Source organism: Pteropus medius, unplaced genomic scaffold (genome assembly GCF_902729225.1).
Source record: "Pteropus medius unplaced genomic scaffold, Ma_sr-lr_union100, whole genome shotgun sequence".
Classification (NCBI taxonomy): domain Eukaryota; kingdom Metazoa; phylum Chordata; class Mammalia; order Chiroptera; family Pteropodidae; genus Pteropus; species Pteropus medius.
The window spans coordinates 442,859-464,245 of record NW_024347790.1 but is presented as its reverse complement, the minus strand read 5'-3'; the positions used below and the strand labels follow the sequence as shown (position 1 = coordinate 464,245).

The 21,387-nt window shown below is 47.0% G+C and overlaps 1 protein-coding gene across 3 annotated transcripts in view; it reads right to left on the bottom strand.

Annotated features, from left to right (window-relative positions):
- CAMK1D (calcium/calmodulin dependent protein kinase ID) overlaps positions 1 to 21,387 on the bottom strand; it is a 351,409-nt gene that overhangs the window by 202,359 nt on the left and 127,663 nt on the right. For 2 of the 3 annotated variants that reach the window (XM_039877392.1, XM_039877390.1), the window contains exon 2: positions 15,980 to 16,111. In XM_039877392.1, coding sequence (XP_039733326.1) covers positions 15,980 to 16,111 — 132 coding nt within the window. Of the gene's footprint in view, positions 1 to 2,082; positions 2,683 to 15,979; positions 16,112 to 21,387 lie in introns of those variants that run through there. The other variant, XM_039877393.1, reaches the window with a different exon arrangement.

Here is a 21,387-nt window from a genome sequence, read left to right as displayed (position 1 = left end):
GGCAGCCCAGGGTCCTCCGTGATGGTGGCAGCATCCTCGAGAATGGAGAGCAGATTCTGGCTGGACGGATCAGGAAAGGTTTCATGTCTGAGTAACATTAGAGGTGGCCTTGGAAGATGGATAAGATTTCCGACAGGTAGAGAACAGGGTGAAGGGGTGTAAGGAACTACCAAAACGAAGAGACGGAGAGAGAGAAGCACAGTATATGGAGGGAGAAGAGTTCTTGTTTGCTCCAGTGGGATGAGGTGGATGTGTCATGAAAGACACAAGAGGAAATAGACTGATACCCAAAACTGGAGGCCTTGAAAGCGGGCTGAATGGTTTGACCAGGGGAGAGCCACTCTTTAATCGAGAGGGAAGATCAGAGAGTGCCGTAAGGTTAGCTGGCTTTAGAGATGCGTGACAGATGAGAAGAGGTAGAGAATGAAGGCCGCTGCGACTGTCCAGGTAGAAAGTGACGAGGGCGCAGCACAGGCGAGCAGAGAAGGATGAGAAAGGAAGAGGCAGACACAGGGAGATCACGCAGGGCCTTGTGGCCACGGGCCCAGGAGGTGGAACCAGGAGAGGCGTGCTCTCTCTCACCTAGCTTCAGCCGCGGGGCTGTGCCCTGTTCACACCACGTCCTTCCACCCCTCGAGCTGCTCCTCTGTCTTCTAAGGACTCCCCTCTCCACCACACCCACCCGGCCAACCTCTGCTTCTTCTTCAGGGCTTGGGTCACAAGACAGTTCCTCAGTGAAAGTCCCTTTCCCTGGGTCGTGCCCCTTCCTGTGCTCTCAGAGCAGCCGGCACTTATCAAAGCACTGCTGTCTTCCACCTGTGCCTCTGGGTCCCACCCTAAACTGCAAATGCAAGGCTCATGCCTTACTCATCTCTGTGTCCCCCACAGTCACAAAGTGCACACGTGTGACTGAAGCACAGCCATCAGTAGAGGGTAGCGGTTTAAATTCTGGTCTCTACAGTTGGACTGATTTGGTTCAAGTCCAACCTCTGCCACTTACCGCCTAGGTGGCCTTGTAGAAGTTACCTAACCTCTATGGCATTCCAGTTCCTCATCTATTAAACGTGGACAATCACAATACCTTCCTAAGAGCTGCTGTGATGGTATAGGATAGCACATTGATAGAGACAGGCCTTAGGGGTTGATCAATGAGTATTGGCTAATATTGTTATTAGCATTCAATCAAGATTTATTGAGTGATGGGGAGATGGATAAATAGATGGATAAGTGAAGATTCCATGTTTTCTTAATCAAGGGGAATTGATACTTTGAAAAGGCGATGACGTTTGGCAGCTCAAAATTAACTGATGATCTTAGAGGAAACAGCATTAGCACCATGATGGTTGTAAAGGGGTTGGTGAATGAGTCAATGCATGAGGAAGCACAGCGACAGATGCGCAAACACTATTTAAAGAAGTTTACTTGTGAGAGAAGGTAAGGGGAAGGAAAGGGAGGGAAAGGCAGGAAGAAAACAAGGAGCATTCTGAAATCCTCAAACCCTGCAGGGAGAAAACCACAGTTCAGGAAATCAGAACTTGAGAGGAAATACTGCCAAGAATATGAAGTGTTTGCTTCACCTGATCCATCTTAAAAATCCAGTCTGTAATTATGACCTACCTCAGAGGCCCGAATTTTTGTCCTAATGAGTGCAATCTATCTTGACACTGCTAACCATAATACACCGTCATAATATCCAGTCCTCTCATCTGTGTCCATGTAAAACAGCCCTGAGTAATGATCAGAACTCCCCGTTTCCAGCAGGCGCCCTCCCTGCTGCCCTGCACAATGCCTCCGCGGCAGCGCACTGCTCACCCGCAGGCATCACTCACTGACACGAGTGTCATTTTCTCTTCCAGTGCTGCAGGCCTGTGGCCTGATTGCTTTCAGGCCTGGCCTCATTTTTCTCAGGCCTCTGGGGTCATATTAATTAATTCTGTCATTAGATAGCCTGCTGGAAGGAAAGAAAGATGTCCAATGAACAGCACCATGTCCTGCCACGTTCTTCACTCCTCCATATCTGATGATGGTCCCAGCGCATTCCCCATCACTCAGACTCGAAATCTCACTCCCGTCATCCCTTACCTCCCAGGACCTGCAGAGTCTCATGGAGTCCTCTCAGTGTCTCAGGTGAGGGCTGTAGGGTTGCTTAGGGCCCCTCTGCTCTGGCCGGGACTGGCATGATCACAGACCAGGCGGTCTCTCAGTCTCCTGTGACATGGCTCTCATCCACCTTCACCCTGCTGCCACCTCAGGGTGAAGAGTCACCCTTACTCTTCCCGACCCTCCGCTATGCGACGTTCCTCAGTGGTCACCCCACTGCCTCGCAGATGAAGTACACACCCTTCAGCCTCACAGGAAGCATCTCTGTGCTCGGTCCTGCTTGCCTGCACCTTCTCACTTGCATCTTCTCAATCACCCCGCCGCACGTCCAAACTCGGCCCCCACTTTTCATCTCTGTCTGTCCATAACTGTTCTAGCTGTTCTACCCACCGGCATATTTCTCCTTCTCCACGCCTTCATCCCAGAAAAGCCTACCCATCCTTCCAGGTCACCCCAATGCCAAGATGCTCAGGCTACTTTTATGCACACTTTTTGGGTGTTTCCGGAAGGCTCCCTGTCTCAAAGATCAGCTCCCTGAGGTGTGGACAGGGTTGTGTTCGTTTTGAAAGTGTGTATACAGTGACCAATGAGCTTCAGAAATAACATCTATTAATTAAGCTCAAAATATTGCCAGTTTCTTTCTAGGTTGTTTAGTCATTGAAACTTTAGAGATATTAATAGTATCTTTTCACGATAGGCCTGTCCCTATCAATGTGCTATCCTATACCATCACAGCAACTCTGAGGAAGGTATTGTGATCATTCATCCATATTTAATAGATGAGGAACCGGAACACCATAGAGGTTAGGTAACTTCTACAAGGCCACCCAGGCGGTAAGTGACAGGAGAGACAAACTTCAACCAGAGTTTGTTTTAAACAATACGGGTATGTGCGTGGCGTACAATTCCCACATTTCCCTCTATAGTCTGCACTGTAAAAGAGTATTACGTGTCCCATCCAAGAAGAACTGACAAACCAAACTGGAAATTCTGGGCCCATTCCATAAAAGGGATTTAACATATTTTATTGAAACTATTTTTTTTTTTAAAGTTTTTAGTTTTTTAGTGCCAATTTCCATCTTCGAAATGAATATGAATTTGCCACTCTCAAAACATTTTTCGTAGGATACATGTGCTTATGTTTTCAAAATACTTGAAGATTCTACTCATTCAAGGAAATAAAGTATTTTGATATTTTTTAAGAGAGAAGGAGAATACGTATTACGTTCCTCAATCTTCCCTCTTGTGAAATTGGTGTAACTCAATTTGATGCAAACATATGAAGCACCTACTATGTGGCAGGGACTTAGCCAGGCACTAGAAAGACATTTGGAGCTCGGAGATCATCCCTCTTCCCCAGGAGTTTCCAATGCAGCAGGAATGAAAGACTAGGAAATGGGCCATTACTCTCTATTGTGGTAAGTGTTGCAAGGGGGCGAAATGCCAGATGCTGCGGGAGCACACAGAAGGGCAGCTGAATCCTCAGCGTTTCCTCGATCAGTGCTTCTCAAAGGTAAGGGTGCACATCAGCCACCTGGGGTTCTGGCAGCGCTTCCAAGTTCAGCGGGTCCGGGGCTGGGCCCAAGACTCTGCGTTTCTAACGCCCTCCCTGGAGGTGCTGCAGTGGCTGCTCTGTGGGCCACACTCTGAACAGCAAAGGGCCCAGAAGAAGATACTCCAACTGAGGCCGGACCCATGCAGAGGAAGTGTGCTCTGGGCAGCGGGGTGGACATGAACTCGGCCAGGGAGAGACCACAGTGCTAACCACGCCTTTCCATGTTTATCTTCAAGAGGTTAAGTGAAAGGAGGCAAAAAAGAATTAAAGGCTAGAAAAAAATCAACAGTCTTGGAAGAATGATGCATTCTTCTTAAATAGATTTAAGAGTAATTAGAAGAAGACAAGTCTAAATTATTTAAAAGTCTGAGCTATAGAATGTTTTTTAAGGAAGCTGAGTTATTTCAAGTATTTTTAGACTCTTAAATCTACAGCTACCCAGGGGCACTGTCACATCTATTTAGGTGAAAAGGTAAAACTGCCAGCATTTCGCACACTGGTTTCAAGAACTTTAAAATATTCATTTCCTAGGTAAATTTTATAATACCTTCGTGTGTTTTTTTATATTCTATCATATGCTTACCACACAATTTTTAAGAGCATTAGAAAAGATAAATTCACTAGATCTGCACCCTAAGTAAACGAAGTTCAAAATAACAAGATTTTATATAATAAATGTAGTAGATGATACCATTCAAAAAAGACACAATGAAAACGATCTAAATGACATATTGATATTATGCGTTATTTCATTTAAAAAAAATTACGCCTATGCAAGTAAGTAAATGCAGCTTATTACTGCAAAAGGAAATTAAATGTCCACACTAATTGAACTGTAAAGTACAGAGAATACAGGAGTCTGAAATACATACTCAGAAGTCTCGCTGCCATCTGTTCATCTGACTCAGCAACAATATTGTGAACGTTCAGCCATAAGTAGTTTCTTCAGAATAAAGTTTCATTCAGAAGTTTGTACTATACTGGTCGACACTGTACTCATTTTAAAAAAAAAAAAATCCCCAAAAAACTCATGCTAAATTATTTTTAAAGAGGGATATTATCTTTGTGGAAAAGTTACATTGACTAATAATAACAGATTTACTAATTTAATAATTGTCCCCAAACTACCTAAATAAGCTATAGCATCCATGACTGCATAATGAAATACTGTGTCACGTAATTATGTTTTAGAAAACAAAAACTATTTGTCATATTCTTCCAAGAGACGATATCAATGAGCAACTTTTTCTTCTGCTTGAGTGAGGTATAAGTGACCATAAGCAACCTTATTCAGGGATACTGCTGGTGAGTCACATCCAGCTTACTGACCTGTTCCTACAATCTCCTGCAAGGTCTTAAGACATGAAGCACTCCGGTGGCTGTATCAACTGGCTCTGTCTTAGAGGGGTCCTACCAGGATTAAACAAACCACAAACACAGCAACAACAACACACCAGGCATGCACGGCTAGGGAATGGTGTTTGGAGTTGTGGAGACACAATTCAAACAAACCAAGTCAACTCCAACCAAAAAAGCGTTCATTTTAAAGAAACGGCTGCATTACCACTTTGCTCCCCAGCATGGAGGCTCACTAGAAAGAATATCTAATGCTTTAATGAAAACTCTTTTCTGGAAGTTTACTTTTATACCCAGAAAAAGTTACATAGTACATGTATAAAAATTTGCCACTGAAGACAATCCCACGGCTTCTTGAACAGGTGGGTTTAGTCCGCAGATAGTACCTTTTCTTAGTGGTTAACTCAGCCTCTGCTTATTCCGCACATGGTACCTTTTTCTGGTGGTTAACTCAGCCTCTGCTCAGTGGCTCCCCTACCTTGGCCACCCTCAGGATGACCCAGTGTCCCTCAAACCCACAAAGGCAGCCCTCCCTTTGTTTCTAGAACATCCCAGAAAGGTGCAGAGAGAGCAGAGGATCAAACAGGGCCAGGAAGAACAGGAGGCAGGGCTCCGATGTTCGACAGGCCTCCCTAGTCTGCGGCTGGGAAGGAGGAGTGAAAAGGTCTTCTTGGATTATGGTTGCTCCCTAGAGTAGCGCTTGCCATGTTTTCCACATTACTCCAGTCTATAGCTGGCTCCTTCCTACAGTACCAGTACCTCAAAAGTGGTACCTCCATTCTATTGACAAGAAACTCACACAAGGACCAGCGTCATCAAACACACCTGAAGGGGAACGAGCATCCTGATAGTTCATCTTTAACAGAAGCTCTGAGTGAGGCTGGCCTCTGAGCTCCTTTCTGGTGAATTCCAGAGAACCAGAGGCAGCTTGGGCAGAGCACGACAGCAATCACAACCCATAGCAACACTGCATCCCCAGGAGAAGGGGGAGGGAGGAAAGAACAGCATGTCTAATTGAAATCACCAGGGGAATTTCAGAAACTAGATTCAATATTCCATCCTGGAACCTGGCCAAGTGACGTGGGCAGCCTTCACTCCCTGCCATACATACCACGGGTCTTACAAACATGAGGCAGAGTTATTTTCTTGCAATCTCCTAAGGGACGCTGTACAAGAGAGCCAGCGCGGTAATGTGAAAAGAATTCTAAATTAGGAGGTTAGCAACCATGGTTCTGGCTACACGTCTGCCAGAGTTAGCTCTGTGACCTTGGGCCAGTCACTTAACCTCTCTAGATATGGTTCTTCAACTGGAAGTCAAGAGACTGGACCAAGATCTCCAAGCTCCTTCTCCTGTTCCAATGCTCTGTGACTCTAATGTTAGAAGAAGCAGACAGTGGGAGAGACAAGGAGAGCAGCAGTCGTCATAGTTTTTTTCAGTAAGAAAAACAGTAAAACTGATATATTCTTGATAACTCTGCAGCTACATTGGGTCATGCCCTGCAGATCTCTCTCCACCAGATGAGGGCCGGCCACCTCACTGCTGCCGGCACTGCTTCCCCGGCCAGCAGGGCTTCCCTGGGCTCCAAAGGGCACCCCATGGTGGGGTAATACTTGTGTGATTGAGTTCTGGGAAGGCAGCTTCTCCCTGTTCCCACTGTGTGACCAGATGTCCCCATTCACGTAATCATATAAACAGCAAACATCTGGAGAGCCCACACTATGTGCCAGGCATTATTCTAAGTGCCTTGCATGCATTGATTCTTTAATCCCTACAAATATGTGAGGCAAGCAGTAATATCACCCCCTTTTTCCTGACAGTGGAGGCAGTGTTGAAATAATTTGCCCAAGGTTGTCACACAGCTTTGAAGTGATGTAGTCAGATGAAAACTTAGGCAGGCCGGTTCTCAGGTCTTCTCCAACATGTTTAGACTGCCTCTCCAATGGTACTGCAGAACAGACAGTTAGAGATTTATTCTTTCACCACTGATGGGCACCCCCTGCATGCAGTGCGCTCTGCCTACATCAAGACCACGCAGCCCTGTCTTCAAAGGACAAAATGGAGACACCAGGGGGTGCAAATCGTGGGGGAGACAGCCCTGGGTCTGCCTTCCTACTGCACCTGTTACTGCTTAGGAGGCCTCCGGAAATGTCGTACATACGTCCTCGTTTCTCATTTGCAAAATGTGGACAATAATATCCACTTCACAGCTTTATTGTAAAGAGTACGTAAAACAATGCTCACGGAAGCATTGTTTCTAAATAATGACAAGGTGAGAATATCCGTATTTAAAATCTCAAAGGACAGATAAAAATTGCTCTAGATTTCCAGTGACTAAGTTGGGACAAAAGGCTGAATGAATTCTGATTTTAGAGTTATCAGTCTATTAATGTAATTAATTGACAATCTACTTCAATTAATCTATTGATAACTATTATCTGGTAAAATTGATTGACATCTATTTCTTACTATTTGTTGGGAGTCACAGGGTTTCGGATTCCTATCAGTTAAATCTAGAATGTCCAAAGTTCCAACAGAAGGGAAGGCTGGGTACCCTGAAAGGTGGGAAGAGAGAAGCTTCTGCTGCTCCTCCGGCTCCACCACTCACTCCGACGACCCTGTGCCTCAGTTTCTCCTTCCATAAAATGGAGACCACGGTTTCTGTTCTTACCTCTCCTGTATTGCTATTCTGAGCTCTTAGCATAGAACAACGAGAGTGGTAATTATTTGCATAATTCCTAACACCTAAAACATTTTAAACTTTTCACATGCCTTATTATTTATTTAGGTAATTAGACAGCAGTTTTTTGATAGCCATGAGGTTGTATTTACTGAAGAAAGCAAAAAGAATTTTTTGCTCTTTAGGGGAAAGATATAAAAAAACTGAAATGTATTTAAACCATGTGTATTTATATACGTATGCGTATCTGTACATACGTGTACGTATGCATTGTGTATAACACATGCACATATATATGTATGAGTGTACGTAGCACATCGGTTCTGTAGTCTTCAACAAGAATGAAAACACCAAATCTGTCACACTACTGCATTCGTTTATAAATATCCTTATAGATGTTTGGATCCCCCAGTGACATCTACCACATGTCTCAATCATACAGTCAAAACCATTTTAAAAATATTTATGAAAGAAAAATGTGAAAGCTAAAAATGGATCCATTTTATCAAATTCCATGCAACTACTATTTTAGAAAGAATTTCTTTAATTGTATAGTTCCTTAAAACTTCAGACTAGTCCCCTAAGATTTGACCTTAACTTTAAGTCTATTTGGAGGAAAAAAGTCAAGTTATGCAGCCTTAAAATAGCAACTGCTTAAACCACCCAAATGATAACCGTGGACCTTCAAGTATGTAAATAAAATTTATTCACCAAATTATATATAGTTTAAACTCGATAATGAGTCATAAATAAAACTTCACTGAAATCATTTACCTACCCACATCAATAATGCCAAAACCATGGAGAAAACAGAACAGACACAACCTAAAGTTTAACAGAAAAGAAAGAGAATTCTTTGGTGTATTTTTATTTCTTTTTCTGTTATTGTCAACCTGGTCCATCTCAGGACTCCCTATACTTAATCTTCCACGTTGTGTGATCCTCCAATCTAAGCTGTTCTGACTTTTTAGCACTATTGGGCTACACGAAACATACACTTCTGTTAGAATCATTTTGGTGAAATTTGTGTAAGTCATCAGCTAAGTAAGCTTACAGGAGGAGTGGAAAACATTTGCCATGATACATTATTAGAGGAATTTAAACCCCCAGCTAATCCACACAAGGGCTGAATTCCCCAAGTGCATAGGCAGATTAGAAGACAGGGAGAGAGCACACAGAATTAAGCATGCAAATAACTGGCACTCTCTTCAGACGTGTGATAAAACACACTGTTTCCTCAACCACTCTAAATATCTACAGGCACGTATATAGCATAAAAGGTGATAGGAACTGCCAGACGAGATTTAAGTGCTCTGTTGCCATAGGAGAATCATCTTCCCCTCACATCTGCCTCCTCTTCCAGAATGCCCCATATTGGCTAAGGGACCTGCCATCCTCTGAGTCACCAAAGCCAGAGAGAACTGGAAGTCAGCACAGATTTCTCCTTTACCCTGATGCCTCTTTGCTTAGACAGTGCCCAAGCCCAGTGTCTCTAACCTCCGTACTATCGCTCGATCGCTCCACCCATCCCTTGCTTCCATCCTCACCTTCATGCCTTTAGTCCAGGACTGGATTCAGGGAATCCACATTCTCTGAAAGCAGAGTGAGGAGGGACAGAGGGAACCCTGGTACTGTGGGGTCTCAGAGGGAAGGGCCCATCCAGGCAGGGACAATCGGGGAGAATCTAGTAGGAGGGGGCATCTTAAACTGAGGCTTAGCCCACAGAAGCAGGAAGGAGAAGGCAGGAGAAGCAGAGGCCTAAATCATCTATTCAGAAGTCGTCTGTTATTTTCAGGGGTACAGACTGAAACACGGGGTGTGGGGTAGGGAGGTAGTCACTAGATAGCAAGATCCAGTGGGGGCTTGCTTACAAAGGAGTCTGGAGTCCACCAAGCAGTTGACTTTGTGCAGTTACAGTGGACAGGGTCAACATCAGACAAGCATTTAAACTCTCATTTGCATTGGGTTTTGGAGCAAGGGCTGAAGACAGGGAGACAAACCACCATCCCATGAGAGCCATGTTTAACCCATGATTTGGGAAGCAGAAACCGTAGGCAGGGAGAGGCCCCAGAGGTGGGTGATTGCCAGTGAGAAAAACCCGCATGCCTGTTCAAGTTAGTTTGAATATCCCAATTTCACAGAAAGGGACACCACCAACTCCATTTTCCTCCCATTCTTGGAGTTCTGTAAGCAATGCTCAAGCAATTAATAGCACAAATAAAAAATGCATGATTCTGAATCTCAAATCAAATCAAAAATGATCCTGGATTATCTGCTAAGGACAAAGCACCATGTGAAGGCTGGCTTGGAAGCACCAAACGTGTCCTTTTTGGCTGTAAAGCTGGTTGGCATCAGACCAAATTTCACATATATACACACACTGTTTGAATGAAATAAACAATGACCGCGAAATAGTGATCTGAACAAAGCTGAGTTGACTGCCTGGGATGGAAAAGCTCCTTGCTCTGGAGTCAGATCCACAGGGCTCCCAGAAATAGAGGGACCTAGGTACGGAGCTAGACGAGGGGACGTCCAGCAAATCAGCAAGATTCTGAGCAGGGGTGTCTGGGAGGGCCACAGGGGAGTATCAGCCTGTCTCTGTGATTTGAGGCTTTTGCATTAGAGCCTGGTGTGAACAGGTCCCAGGAGGGGTTGTGGCAACTTTCCAGCATGCCCGAGGTCCTTCAGCAGACACGCCCACATGTGCCCGCTCCTACAAGCATGGCAAGATTGCGACTTCAATCACACATCATGCAACAACAATAACCACCATTAAGTAACTTAGTGTATCTCTCAACTTAGTACATCCCTGTTTTACTTGAATCGCATGTTTGTTTGTTTTTCGAAATGAAGGGAACTTTCAGCAGGGGTTTTCCAAGGTAGCCAAAGGTTCTTGGATCATAGAGTATATACCTGCCTCCCTACTTTGTTACCTTATGGCCTTTAACCATTACTACTCACACTTCCTGCCTGAGTCCTTAATTCCAAAACTAGTTTTCCAGAGAAAAGGTCTGTCTATGTTAGAATGTGATCCGATAGAAACCAAGTATCAGCTTTACCAGCTTAGCCATTTTCAGTCATTGGAAAAGTGATTTTGTTCGCCCCGAATCGATGAATTTCTATTGAAGTGGATGTTTCTCTAACACATACAATAAATTGGCACTTGGCAGTGATTTCAACGAGTGAACGGGGCCAGCCTGCCATCAGAACAAAGCCGCAGGAGCAAGCCACAGCTAAACGAGTTAATCTACAGAGAAGTCTTTCTCTGAAGGCTGTTACTTAATACAAAACCAGCTGTCCTCTCCTTCGGGTACTCAAGCTGCCTTCTCTCCACTAGTCTGCACCGAGGGAAGCGTGTCTGCTCCAAGAGACGCAGAGAATCCAGCTACCGCAAGGAGGGCCCAGGCCTCCGGAGTCCTGCTCGCGCCTGGTTTCATGCCAACTCACTCGCTGCCCCTCCAGAGGGTCCAGCCCCGCCACACCCCTGCCGCCCATCCTGACCTTGGCAGCAGGGAACCCTGGGCTTTGGCGCCTGCTGCCGTCAACAGCCCTGACCCCCTTCCGATGGTGTGCTTGGCGCCATGTTGTGCTGACCCGACCAACCCCAAAGAGCCCAGTTCTCAGGCTTGGACCTAGCCAATGGGGGTACCTCCTCCCCACTGATGGGATGGTGGCTTGGGTCAATTCCTCCCTCTGATAATGCAGTTCAGCCCGTCTGAGCGGAGCCTCCCACTTAAAGGGAACATGTCCGGTGTGTCCGTGTGTGTACACGCCCTGCCACACTCCCAGACACAGGAAGAGCAGCTTCGCCCCAGAGGTGACGCCAGGAGGCGTGGGCCCTGGAGCAGCTGTTCTCAGGCCAAGCTGGCTGCGTGTTAGCATCACTGGGGAAGGGGATGCTTGGGAAAATTTCTGATGCCCGCCATCACCTCCAATTCTACCTCAATTGGTCTAGGATGGGGCCTGGGCCTCGGGATGTTCTGAAAAGTGCCCTAGGTGATTTTAATGTGCAACCAGGGCTGAAAACTACTGACTTAAAGAGAAAAAGGCAGACTCCCCGGTGTGCCCAGATGGAGAACACACAATTTAAAAACAATTCCTACCCAGGCCCCTTCCCTGGGCAGGAAAACCTCTACGGCCTACAAAAACCATCCGAACGGCGTGTCGAATTCCAGCGCCACGTTTCACTCAGACGGCGCCGGCGCCCCTTTAACCCGTCTCAGCCTCGGTTTCCCCAACCACCAGGAAAAGAGCTACTCCAGGTTCCTTTGTTTTACTTCTCATCTCCCGTTTTCCAGCTTTCTACATCTCCTGCTCTCTCGATCCTCACGTAAATGCGAACCGTTTATATATTTGCCTTACTACTTCTCCAAAAATGCTTTCTGTGTTGACTCGAAATTGGACTTGGGTAGTGTCTGCCCTCTACGTAAATAACAGCACAGAAACTAAGAGCTCTATAATTTAACCAGGATATGTAGTGCTGATGATGTGATCCCCCCTAATGCATAAAATACTGCATTCCTGGGGCTGCAGCTGACCACGCTGCTGGGGTCCGCTCGTGCTGAGTCACACAGACCCTGCCCCCGAACGCCACGGTCAGACCAGCAGCTCTCTGCTACGGCGCCCCCGCCCTCCACTTTTTATTTCTTCCAAGCTTGGTTCAGCATCTACTTAACAAATGGAAGATTCATTTTGGAGCTATTTTCAGAGCAAGTATAAAGACACCCCCAAGGATATATTAGCGACATTACTTTAGTGCGACAAAATACATAAATCAGTCACCCTACAATCAATTCAGCACGTAGGACGGCAAGCAGTCTCTCAGATGGGCCTATCTGGATGAAAAATAGTGTGATAGTGTGGAAATATACAAATGACAGGAGTATATGGCAGAATTTGGAATAAATCAGGTCTCTATGGGACACTATCTACAATGATTTAGTTATGGGAAGTACCAAAAGATATTTTTTTAATGTGTATTTGAGAAAACTTTAACATCTAGCAAGCCTAGATCACAGCCAAGGTCCCAAACTCCAGAGTCAACTGGTCACCTCCGCCTGGCCATCCTGAGGACCCTCAAACTCAGCACGTCTGCATCAGAACTCATGACCTGCCCTCCTGTATTTTTATCTCGGTTAATGAGATTATTATCCTCGAGTTATCTGATCAGAAACCACATAGTTATCCTAGAATCCTATCTCCTCTCAACTCTCTTCTCGCTCCTTCCGAGCCCCTAAGTCCCAGAGATGCCATTTCGTGCACATGCTCATAACTGTCTCTTTCACACAACCCATAGCCCCTGTTTTAATGTGTTGCTTCCTAGACTTCCCCAGTTAGAGACCCCCTAACTGCTCCACCTGTATTGAGGCTTAGTCCCTCCGATCTATCCTTCTAAATTCTACCACAATAACCTTTGTGAAACAATTCTTATCATGTTGCTCTCTCATTCAAACGCTTCAGTGGCTCTCTACTGTCTACAGCAGAGGTCCCCAACCTTTTTGGCACCAGGGACTGGTGCTCCCGTGAGAATCTTACACCTGATGATCTGAGGCGGAGCTGAGGCGGAGATGCTAGTGCTGGAGAGCAGCTGCAGATACAGATGAAGCTTTGCTTCTTGCCTGCCGCTCACCTCCTGCTGTGCGGCCTGGTTCCTAACAGGTAACGGTCCGTGGCCTGGGGGTTGAGGACCCCCTGTCTACAGCACGGCATTCAAGTTCCAAAGTGGGGTATACAATCCCCCATAACCTCTCCAGCCGCAGGTCTCCTGTGCCTCACCTTGAACCCCGCCCCACCCCACCCCCCGGCTCCGATGAGCTACTTGGGGTTTCCAGCACACCAGCCTATCTCCCATCCCCTTACCACACCGCCGGGCTGCTCCTTCAGGTTCAATGTCCCTCTGCCTTTCTGCCCCCAGCCAAATATTCTCAGCATCTAGACCCACCTCTTCCACAACACCCTTCTCCATTCCCTGCCCTAGAGGGAAAGCTGGGTGGCCCTGCCCTCCAGCCCCGACTCTGTCTTCTCTCACAGCCTCTACGCCATCATATACTGAGTCAAAGGACTGTGAGTTCCTGGAGGGCGAGAACTGTAGCTCATCTTTCAAACCTTAGTGCCCAGAAGTGTTGCCTGATGCACAGGAATTTAATAAATACTGGTTAAATGAATAAATGTTTCAGTGACAGCATGCTAATGGTGGTTCCAAAACTATTTCCTTCACTACTCAGGTACTTTGCTTTGGGCTCCTTATGATGTGGAATTGCCTCTTATTACACTTGTAAGTCATTTGCAGAGGACCAAAAAAAAAGAAAAAGAAAAAGAAAGAAAAAAGAAAAAATCAGTCCAGGAAATGTATCACCTTCTTACCCCGAGAAATCATTTCTTTGTTCTTTATTCCTGAAGGAAGGGTGATGCTTTATGGCATTCCAATAACTGACAGTGTGAAACTATCCAAATGAGTGATTCTCAGTCCCTGGCCCTCCCTATTTGAGATGCCCTCTCCCTGGGAATAGCATGGAATGGAGACACAGATTAAAGCAGAATGACTGTGATGCGAACCGAGATGGCGTATACAGTCTACCTCTGCGGCCCCTGCCCATGGAGCTGGACAATAACATGGAGAATAAAAACAGACTTTCCTGGCTTTGTGGCTTCTAAGCCCATGAGGGAGTCACATAAAAATAAAGGCAGCATTCTCAATTCAGCAGTGGGCAGCCCCTGTGCCCAAGGCAGGACCTCTGGAAATTTTGCTCTGGGCCCACCCAGAATTCCAGCTACAATGTCACATACCTGCAGTGTGGCTAGAACTAAACGCCCAGTGAACAGCCTCTTCTCCAAGAGCTGATTTCGTATTGAAAAATGAGCAATTTAAGTAAATGTTTCATTAACATAGTGTTTTCCTGCTCGATGCTAAAGTGGAGTAATTTGTTTTCCCCAATTCTCTTCCATGGACTCATTTCATGAGATCCTCTACAGGACGAGCTGAAACTCTGTGGGTCCCTAACAGACAATCCAGGGAACATAGAAACCGTCCAAACAACCAAACGAATAAGCAAAACCCTTACGCTGAAGAGCTATCCAGACCCATTTGTTCTGGAACACACATCTCATATGCTACAGAACAGGACGGTCTCTCCTGACCACCTCAGTGAGCAGGGTTTGTACTGGTGGCAGTAAAGCATCATTCAGCGGGCACTGCTGGTCCCCGAGACACAAGTGGGAGGGGTGGGTTATACAGGAAGAATGTAGGGGGTGACATTTTGTTTCGAGGCCCTACAAGGCTTGTTCCCATTCTGTTTTGCTTATCTGGACAGGATTCTTGTTCTGTGCTGGTTCCAAACCCCAAAAATTTCAAGGATATTTCTAACATCTTTTATTAATAGAAGCTCTTAAAAATTTCATAGCACAATGCTCAGATACACTCCAAACAGCGAAAGCAGGTACCAAATAAGGATTTATTCCCCCAAACCTTGTGAGGCATGAAGGAATGGCTTGATCGTGGCAGACACCGCATTAACGAGAGGTCATGTTTTGGGAGGGACCAGCCACATCCGAACGGTTCTGTGTATGCCATTTTCATGGAGGTGAGGTTTCTGTTTGTTCTATTACACATGGGTAACATAAATAAAACTCAACGAAGAGGGGAAACATTTCAACAGAGGACTCTGTGGAGCTTGCTGGGTGCCAGGTGCCGTGTGCAGCAGAGAGTGGGGGACCCAGCAGAGTGTGGAGATAACACTGGTGGGGCTGGCCTTCTAGGTCACATATGAGCTGCAAGGCATTGGACAAGTGGCTTTATTCTCCGAGTTCATCTCCTTATTACAAAACGAAGCAACAACAACAACACTAGTAGCTGTGGCGGTGGCAGCTACCCTACGGGGCTACTCACTCTGTAGCAGGTGTCAAGCGCCATCACACTTAATCCTGAGACTATGTATAGGGAGAGATTATTAACTGCAGTTTACGGAGCAGGCTCCGAACTCAGTAACTGGCCCAGCTGGAGTGAGGGTCCAGGTCTCAGTTCAAAATCAAGTCAGCTTGACTGCCAAGATCTCTGGAAAGAACGACTACCTCAAATGACAGCTACAAATGTCACAAGACACAGGGCACGCAGACGAAAAGCGCTCTCAACGCGCTGCACTACGTGGGTGTCACACCCCTTCACCGAGCGCCCTGCTCCCTGCCGCCAGCCAGCCTTGCGGTCACCGGGCGGCCTTCGGCCTTCTCCCTCCCCCGGATTACGGACCGATAATCCCAAAGCAGTTGCGGGAGGAGGCCGGGCTCCCGCACTTACTTCCTCAGGACGGCTATCTCGTTCTCGATGCTGCTTTCCTTGCCCTTCAGCGCCTTCTTGGGAATGCACTTGACGGCAAAGAGCTTGCCGGTCGCCTTCTCTTCCGCTAGGACCACTTCAGAAAACGCCCCACTGTGAAGAAAGAGGGAGGAAAAGAAGCGGTTTAGACTCAGGAGTGTGGGGTTCCACAACGGCTCCTCTAAATCCCACTACCGAAGGTCGAGCAATAGTAACGATGCGGATGATGGCCAGCATTACTGTTACTTATTTTTATCCAGCATCACACGCAACCAAACTTCTTTATGCAAAAAAGTACATACATGCAAATGTGCCCTCTTGCAAAGGGACAGGTGGATGTGCACATGGTTTGGCCGCGTCCCAGGCCACCTGCCACCCTGCAGAACAACTTTGTCACAGTCACTTGGGAGCAAACAAGAAGGCTCCTGGCAAACTTCCTGCAGAGAAAGATCATGTCCATCTGAAGCTGTTGGCATCCCCGCCCCAAGGAGACAAGAAATCACACTAAAATCTGCAGATTCCTCACAGGCCCTTTCATCCCGAGAAAATTTCAGAGCACTTTACACACATTTAATTAATTCTCACAGATAGGTAAGGATGTAATTAAAATGTGAGTTGGTGCGGCACGTGGTATTGACACAGGGTTAATTAATTGATAGGGGTATGCAAGCCTTTAATAAGCAGCTTGTTTCTTTTTAAAACTAACCAAACAAAACACGTCACACTCTAAGCAGGGGACACTTTCCGGCCAGAAAATATAAATTTAACTCTGTGAGGACAGAGCAACAAACTGAATGTGCAACCAGAATATTTGGGGCCAGAAAGCCCATTTCTCCAAAGAGGTCCCCTGTGGCCAGTGAGTTCCAGGGCCTCAGGGGCCACCTTGTCTCCTCTCCGAGACCTCTTGTATTTGCCAGCAGGCAGTGCCTGGGTACCACACTTGGGCTGGGGGCAGGACAACCCCCAGGGACTCTGAAACAAAGTCAGGCTCCTCGTTGTCCATCCCGGAACTCGGTAATTGGATCTGTGCATGTGGGTCAAGGAAAACCACGACCCACTGAGTCATTCTCCGCCCCTAGACTTTCAGGAGCAACTCTTATTTCCTCAGAGAGACACTAAAGATGGCTTCTGCACTGTTATGATGACAGATAGCCCCTCCTGCACCAAAAGAAACCACTGAAAGGACCGATGGCATCCCAATATCAGTACCTCGGGGCTTCTGTCCTTCAGCCAGCATCCAGGAGATGCCTAAGCCAGAGGAATGCACTTTCTCTCCTTCTCCATCTGACAGGGACATGTATCTCACACAGACCAAACGAAGACAAATAGCTATTTTTAAAATCTTTTCCAGTGAGAGGAATTCACTCTTCTTAGTACAATTTAACTGAGTGTTTGAGACGGGGCTCCTCCTGGAACATGGACTCCCAGGAGAGAGGCCTGCGTGTCATGATGTAAACCAGGCCTTCCATAAGAGAACCAAGTGGGAAACGTCAGGACAAAGGTCTTCTGCCCAAGCCCACAAATCATCGGCCGGGTAGGTTTCTCCTCTCACAGTACCACGTGCCTCACATAGAACCAGCCAGAAGGGCAGTTATGAATATAAACACATGAAAACCCACAACAGATTCATCGCAGAGTGATATATGGAATCGGACATTCCCGGGGACATTTGGTCACTGCCAATGGCTTTTGCTCAAGAAAACCAACTTGGAACAACTTCAGGAAGTCCCCCACACAGGAGCTGTCCCTCCCCCTCACCCCTGTCTCAGGCCCGGGCGCAAGTGAGCGTGGGTCCTTAGATGGAAGGAACTGTGGACGACCCATGGGCTCTGAGCTCTGTCGTGCTGCCCGCCAGGAGGCGGAGCACGACCTGGGTTGGCAATGACAGAGATGGGCGGGGAAAGCACAGGACCTGGACGCTGACAGCACTACCTTGGTCTGTCTCCTGAGTCTGCTGGGTTGACTGTGTCCATTTCCCAGAAGGTGGAGAAGTCCTTAAGCAGCAGCCACTGAGCTGCCAGCCGGTGGGGGGGAACTGTTGGCTGGCCCCAGCCTGCACCCGCCAGTCCTTCCTCTCCGGAATCTGAGTGGATGGTAACGGGCCAGGGCCTCCCCTGCTTAGAAGGGAAGTTATGTGACTATCAGGAGCCCACAAGGGTAAGTGCTTCCCCCTTTCCCCGGAAAACAGAGTAGGAGGTGAAGGCTCTGCATGAATTTGCTCCTTAACCATGACAGAATAGGGAGGGGACTTGAGTCGCCATCAGAACCGGTGCCGGCAGCCTGCTTCAGGAAGCTGAGGCCAAGGTGAGGCAGTTCCTGGATCAAGGGCTGCTCTGCCTTTGTCCCAGACATCAGGAGGGATGGACTATCAGTGACCCCGTGGTGATGGCAGGACAATGGGGCGTAGATACGTAAAGGGCTTCATGAGCCAAGCGGCCGGGGGCTGGACAGTGAGGCATCTGTGAAAGGGCACAGGGCGGGCGTTAGCTGGCCAAGGGTACCCCTTGTGACTCCAGGGTCCCCCATCAACAGTTATTGAGCAGGGTCACAAAGCCAAGTGTACAGTCCCATCATCTCAGATCGAAAGGCAGCCTGCAATTCCACCTCTGGGTATAACCGTACGAAATGGAAAGCAGGGACTCAAACATATCTGTGCACTCATGTTCCTATCAGCATTATTCACCACAGCCAAAAGGCGGACACAACCCACATATACGTCAGTGGATGAAAGGATTAACAAAATGTGGGACAGACATAACATGAAATGTTATTCAGCCATAAAGGAGAATGAATTCTGACCCAGGCTACAGCATGGGTGAACCTTGAGAACATTACGCCGAGTGAAGAAGGCCAGACACAAAAGGGCAAACACTGTGTGATTCCACTTCTGTGAAATACCAAGAGTAGTCAGATTCACACACAAAAAGTAGAATGGTGGTTGCCTGGGGCTGGGGGTGGGGGTGGCGGAGGATGGGGAGCTAGTATTTAATGAAGAAAGTTTTCGTTTGGGAAGATAAAAAAAGTTTTGGAGATGGATGACGGTGATGGTTACACAGCAGTGTGAATGAACTCAATGCCACTGAACTGCACACTTAAAAATGGCTAAAAGGGTACATTTTATGTTATATCTTACCACAAAGAAAATAAAAATAAATCAAAAGTCTAGCTGGTACTACTCAATGGCATTGCCCGGGCATAGAAACATTCGAAAAATGTGATAAACTTTATCATTCATTACCTCCCTAAAGGAGAAAGAAATCCTATGAATAACTGTACGGTACCAGATGTGAGTACCACTTGACATTTGCAAAGTGCTTCAGCATATCAACTAACCTGATTTTTACAGCAACCTGGGAAGTGTATAGGCCGTTATCACCGTCTCCATTTTACAGGTGAAGAGACGCTGAGGCTCAGCCACACAGGCAGTAATAGTCAGAAAAGAAAATAGGTTTCCTAACCCCTCTGCGGTCCTTCTAAATGCTCTGTGCTGGGCTGATGCACACTGCTGGCTGGGAGCCTGCTTCACGGGCATGGAAGGTGACGGCACTGGAGGGTCAGACTGGCCTCTGGGGCAGCTGCCACCTTCTCAGAGTGTGCACATCCACCCGCTTCCTCATTTAGCCACAATGTTCATTTACCTTCTTCAAGCTTTCCAAAGACAACGCTCTCTAGTCTTCTTGGGAGAAAGCTAATTAAAAACATCACAAGCAGAAACTCATAAATGAAGAGTTTGGGCACCTTCAATGTAATTACACAACAAAGTGGTGTGTGTGTGTGTGTGTGTGTGTATGTGTCTGTCTGTGGTGTGTGTGTGAGTGTGAGTAAGGAGGTGGTGGAAAAAGAGAGTGGGAGAGGGAGGCAGGGCTGGGATGGGGCTGGTGGCAGGAAGGAAGACAGAAAGAAAAATGATCTGAGAGCCCAGAAGGCCTCCGACAACTCAAGGAAATAAACTCCTAGGAACGCAAGCAGGGACAGAGAGTTACAAAGCTTTAAATATACAGACAGGTCAAAGCAGGTTGCATTCTATCATCTATGATACACGAGCACTGCACATTTCAAACCGTATGCCAGAGCCTTCCAGCCACACTGGGTTGCACCTACATCTTGAAAAGGCAGTCTGTGGGTGGCCGGCTCCTGCCTGGCACCTGGGCTCCTGTTCTCAGCAATCTGACTTCTCCCCTTACCACCACTTGACTGGAATCAGGAAGTCAGGCCCCCTGAAGGTGGGGGTGTTGCGGGGGGCGGGTCTCCCAACTGCTCAGTCCAATGGCTTCTTTCTGCTCATCCTATTGGCCTTTTGTGTGGCATCTGAAGGGCTTGGCCTCCTTCCTAAAACTCTCTTCTTCTTGGTTCCGTGATATAGTTCTCTCCTTCTTCTTTTACATCCATTTTCTCTCCATCTCCACCCGCTCCTCTTCCTCCCATCAAATGGCAATAATCACTAAAGTTTAATCTGCAGCTATTCTTCACCCTCCTCCTAGAAAATCTGTTGTTTCCAGTTTCCACCACCTACTTCCTCATGGCCCCCTCACCTTCATGGAAGTTTTCATCTCTCTCATGTGCAAATCTCATCTTTCCAGGTGCCTGCTAGGGCTTTCTAGCAGAATCTCCTGACCAGCCTCTTAAGGGCACCATAACTAATGTCAAAAACAGTATCTTCATCCTAAAACCTCTCCTCTATGCTCTCTCATTTCCCCTGATCCAGTAATGCAGCCTAGAACTCTATTTCACTCCTTTCTCTTCTCATGTCCATCAACAAGCATACTCGGGTCTTCTGTAAAAAGACTCTCAGAAGCCCATCTATTCCATCCCTATAGCACTGCCCTGGTTCGAGTTCCAGTTACCTCACTCTGCACTACTGTCGGGACTCTCTCCTGGCCCCCGTGCCCCCAGCAAGCCCGCCTCCCACCTGCTAGCTCCTACCTACCACTGGATTACTTTTCTAAAGCAAAGATCTGATTATGCTGCTACCCTACCTAAAACTTGGAGGTTTCATGTCTATACAGAATAAAGTTTGAATTTCTCTGCAAGTTATCCATGGCATTTAAAGCTCTTTGCAACCTGACCCCATTTCTGCGGGCTCATCTGCCACAGAAGCCATCCACCCAACACAAACACAGCCCACCGTACACACATCTTCACTGAACCACCACGGTCAGCGGTCAGCTTCCCGAACACACCCATCCCCCTCCACACCGCTGGCTTTGGTTCAAGTCCTGCCCACATTCTCCCCAAGCCCCCATCCTTTTTCTTTCTGTTTGGCGCAATTCCATTTATATTTTAAATGACCCCGCTGGTATATTTCCTTCTCTTTGAAGTCTTCTCAATTGCCTCCCACTCAGACAGAATGAGGCCCCTTCTGAGGCCTGCATGCCTGGCTTATGCCTATG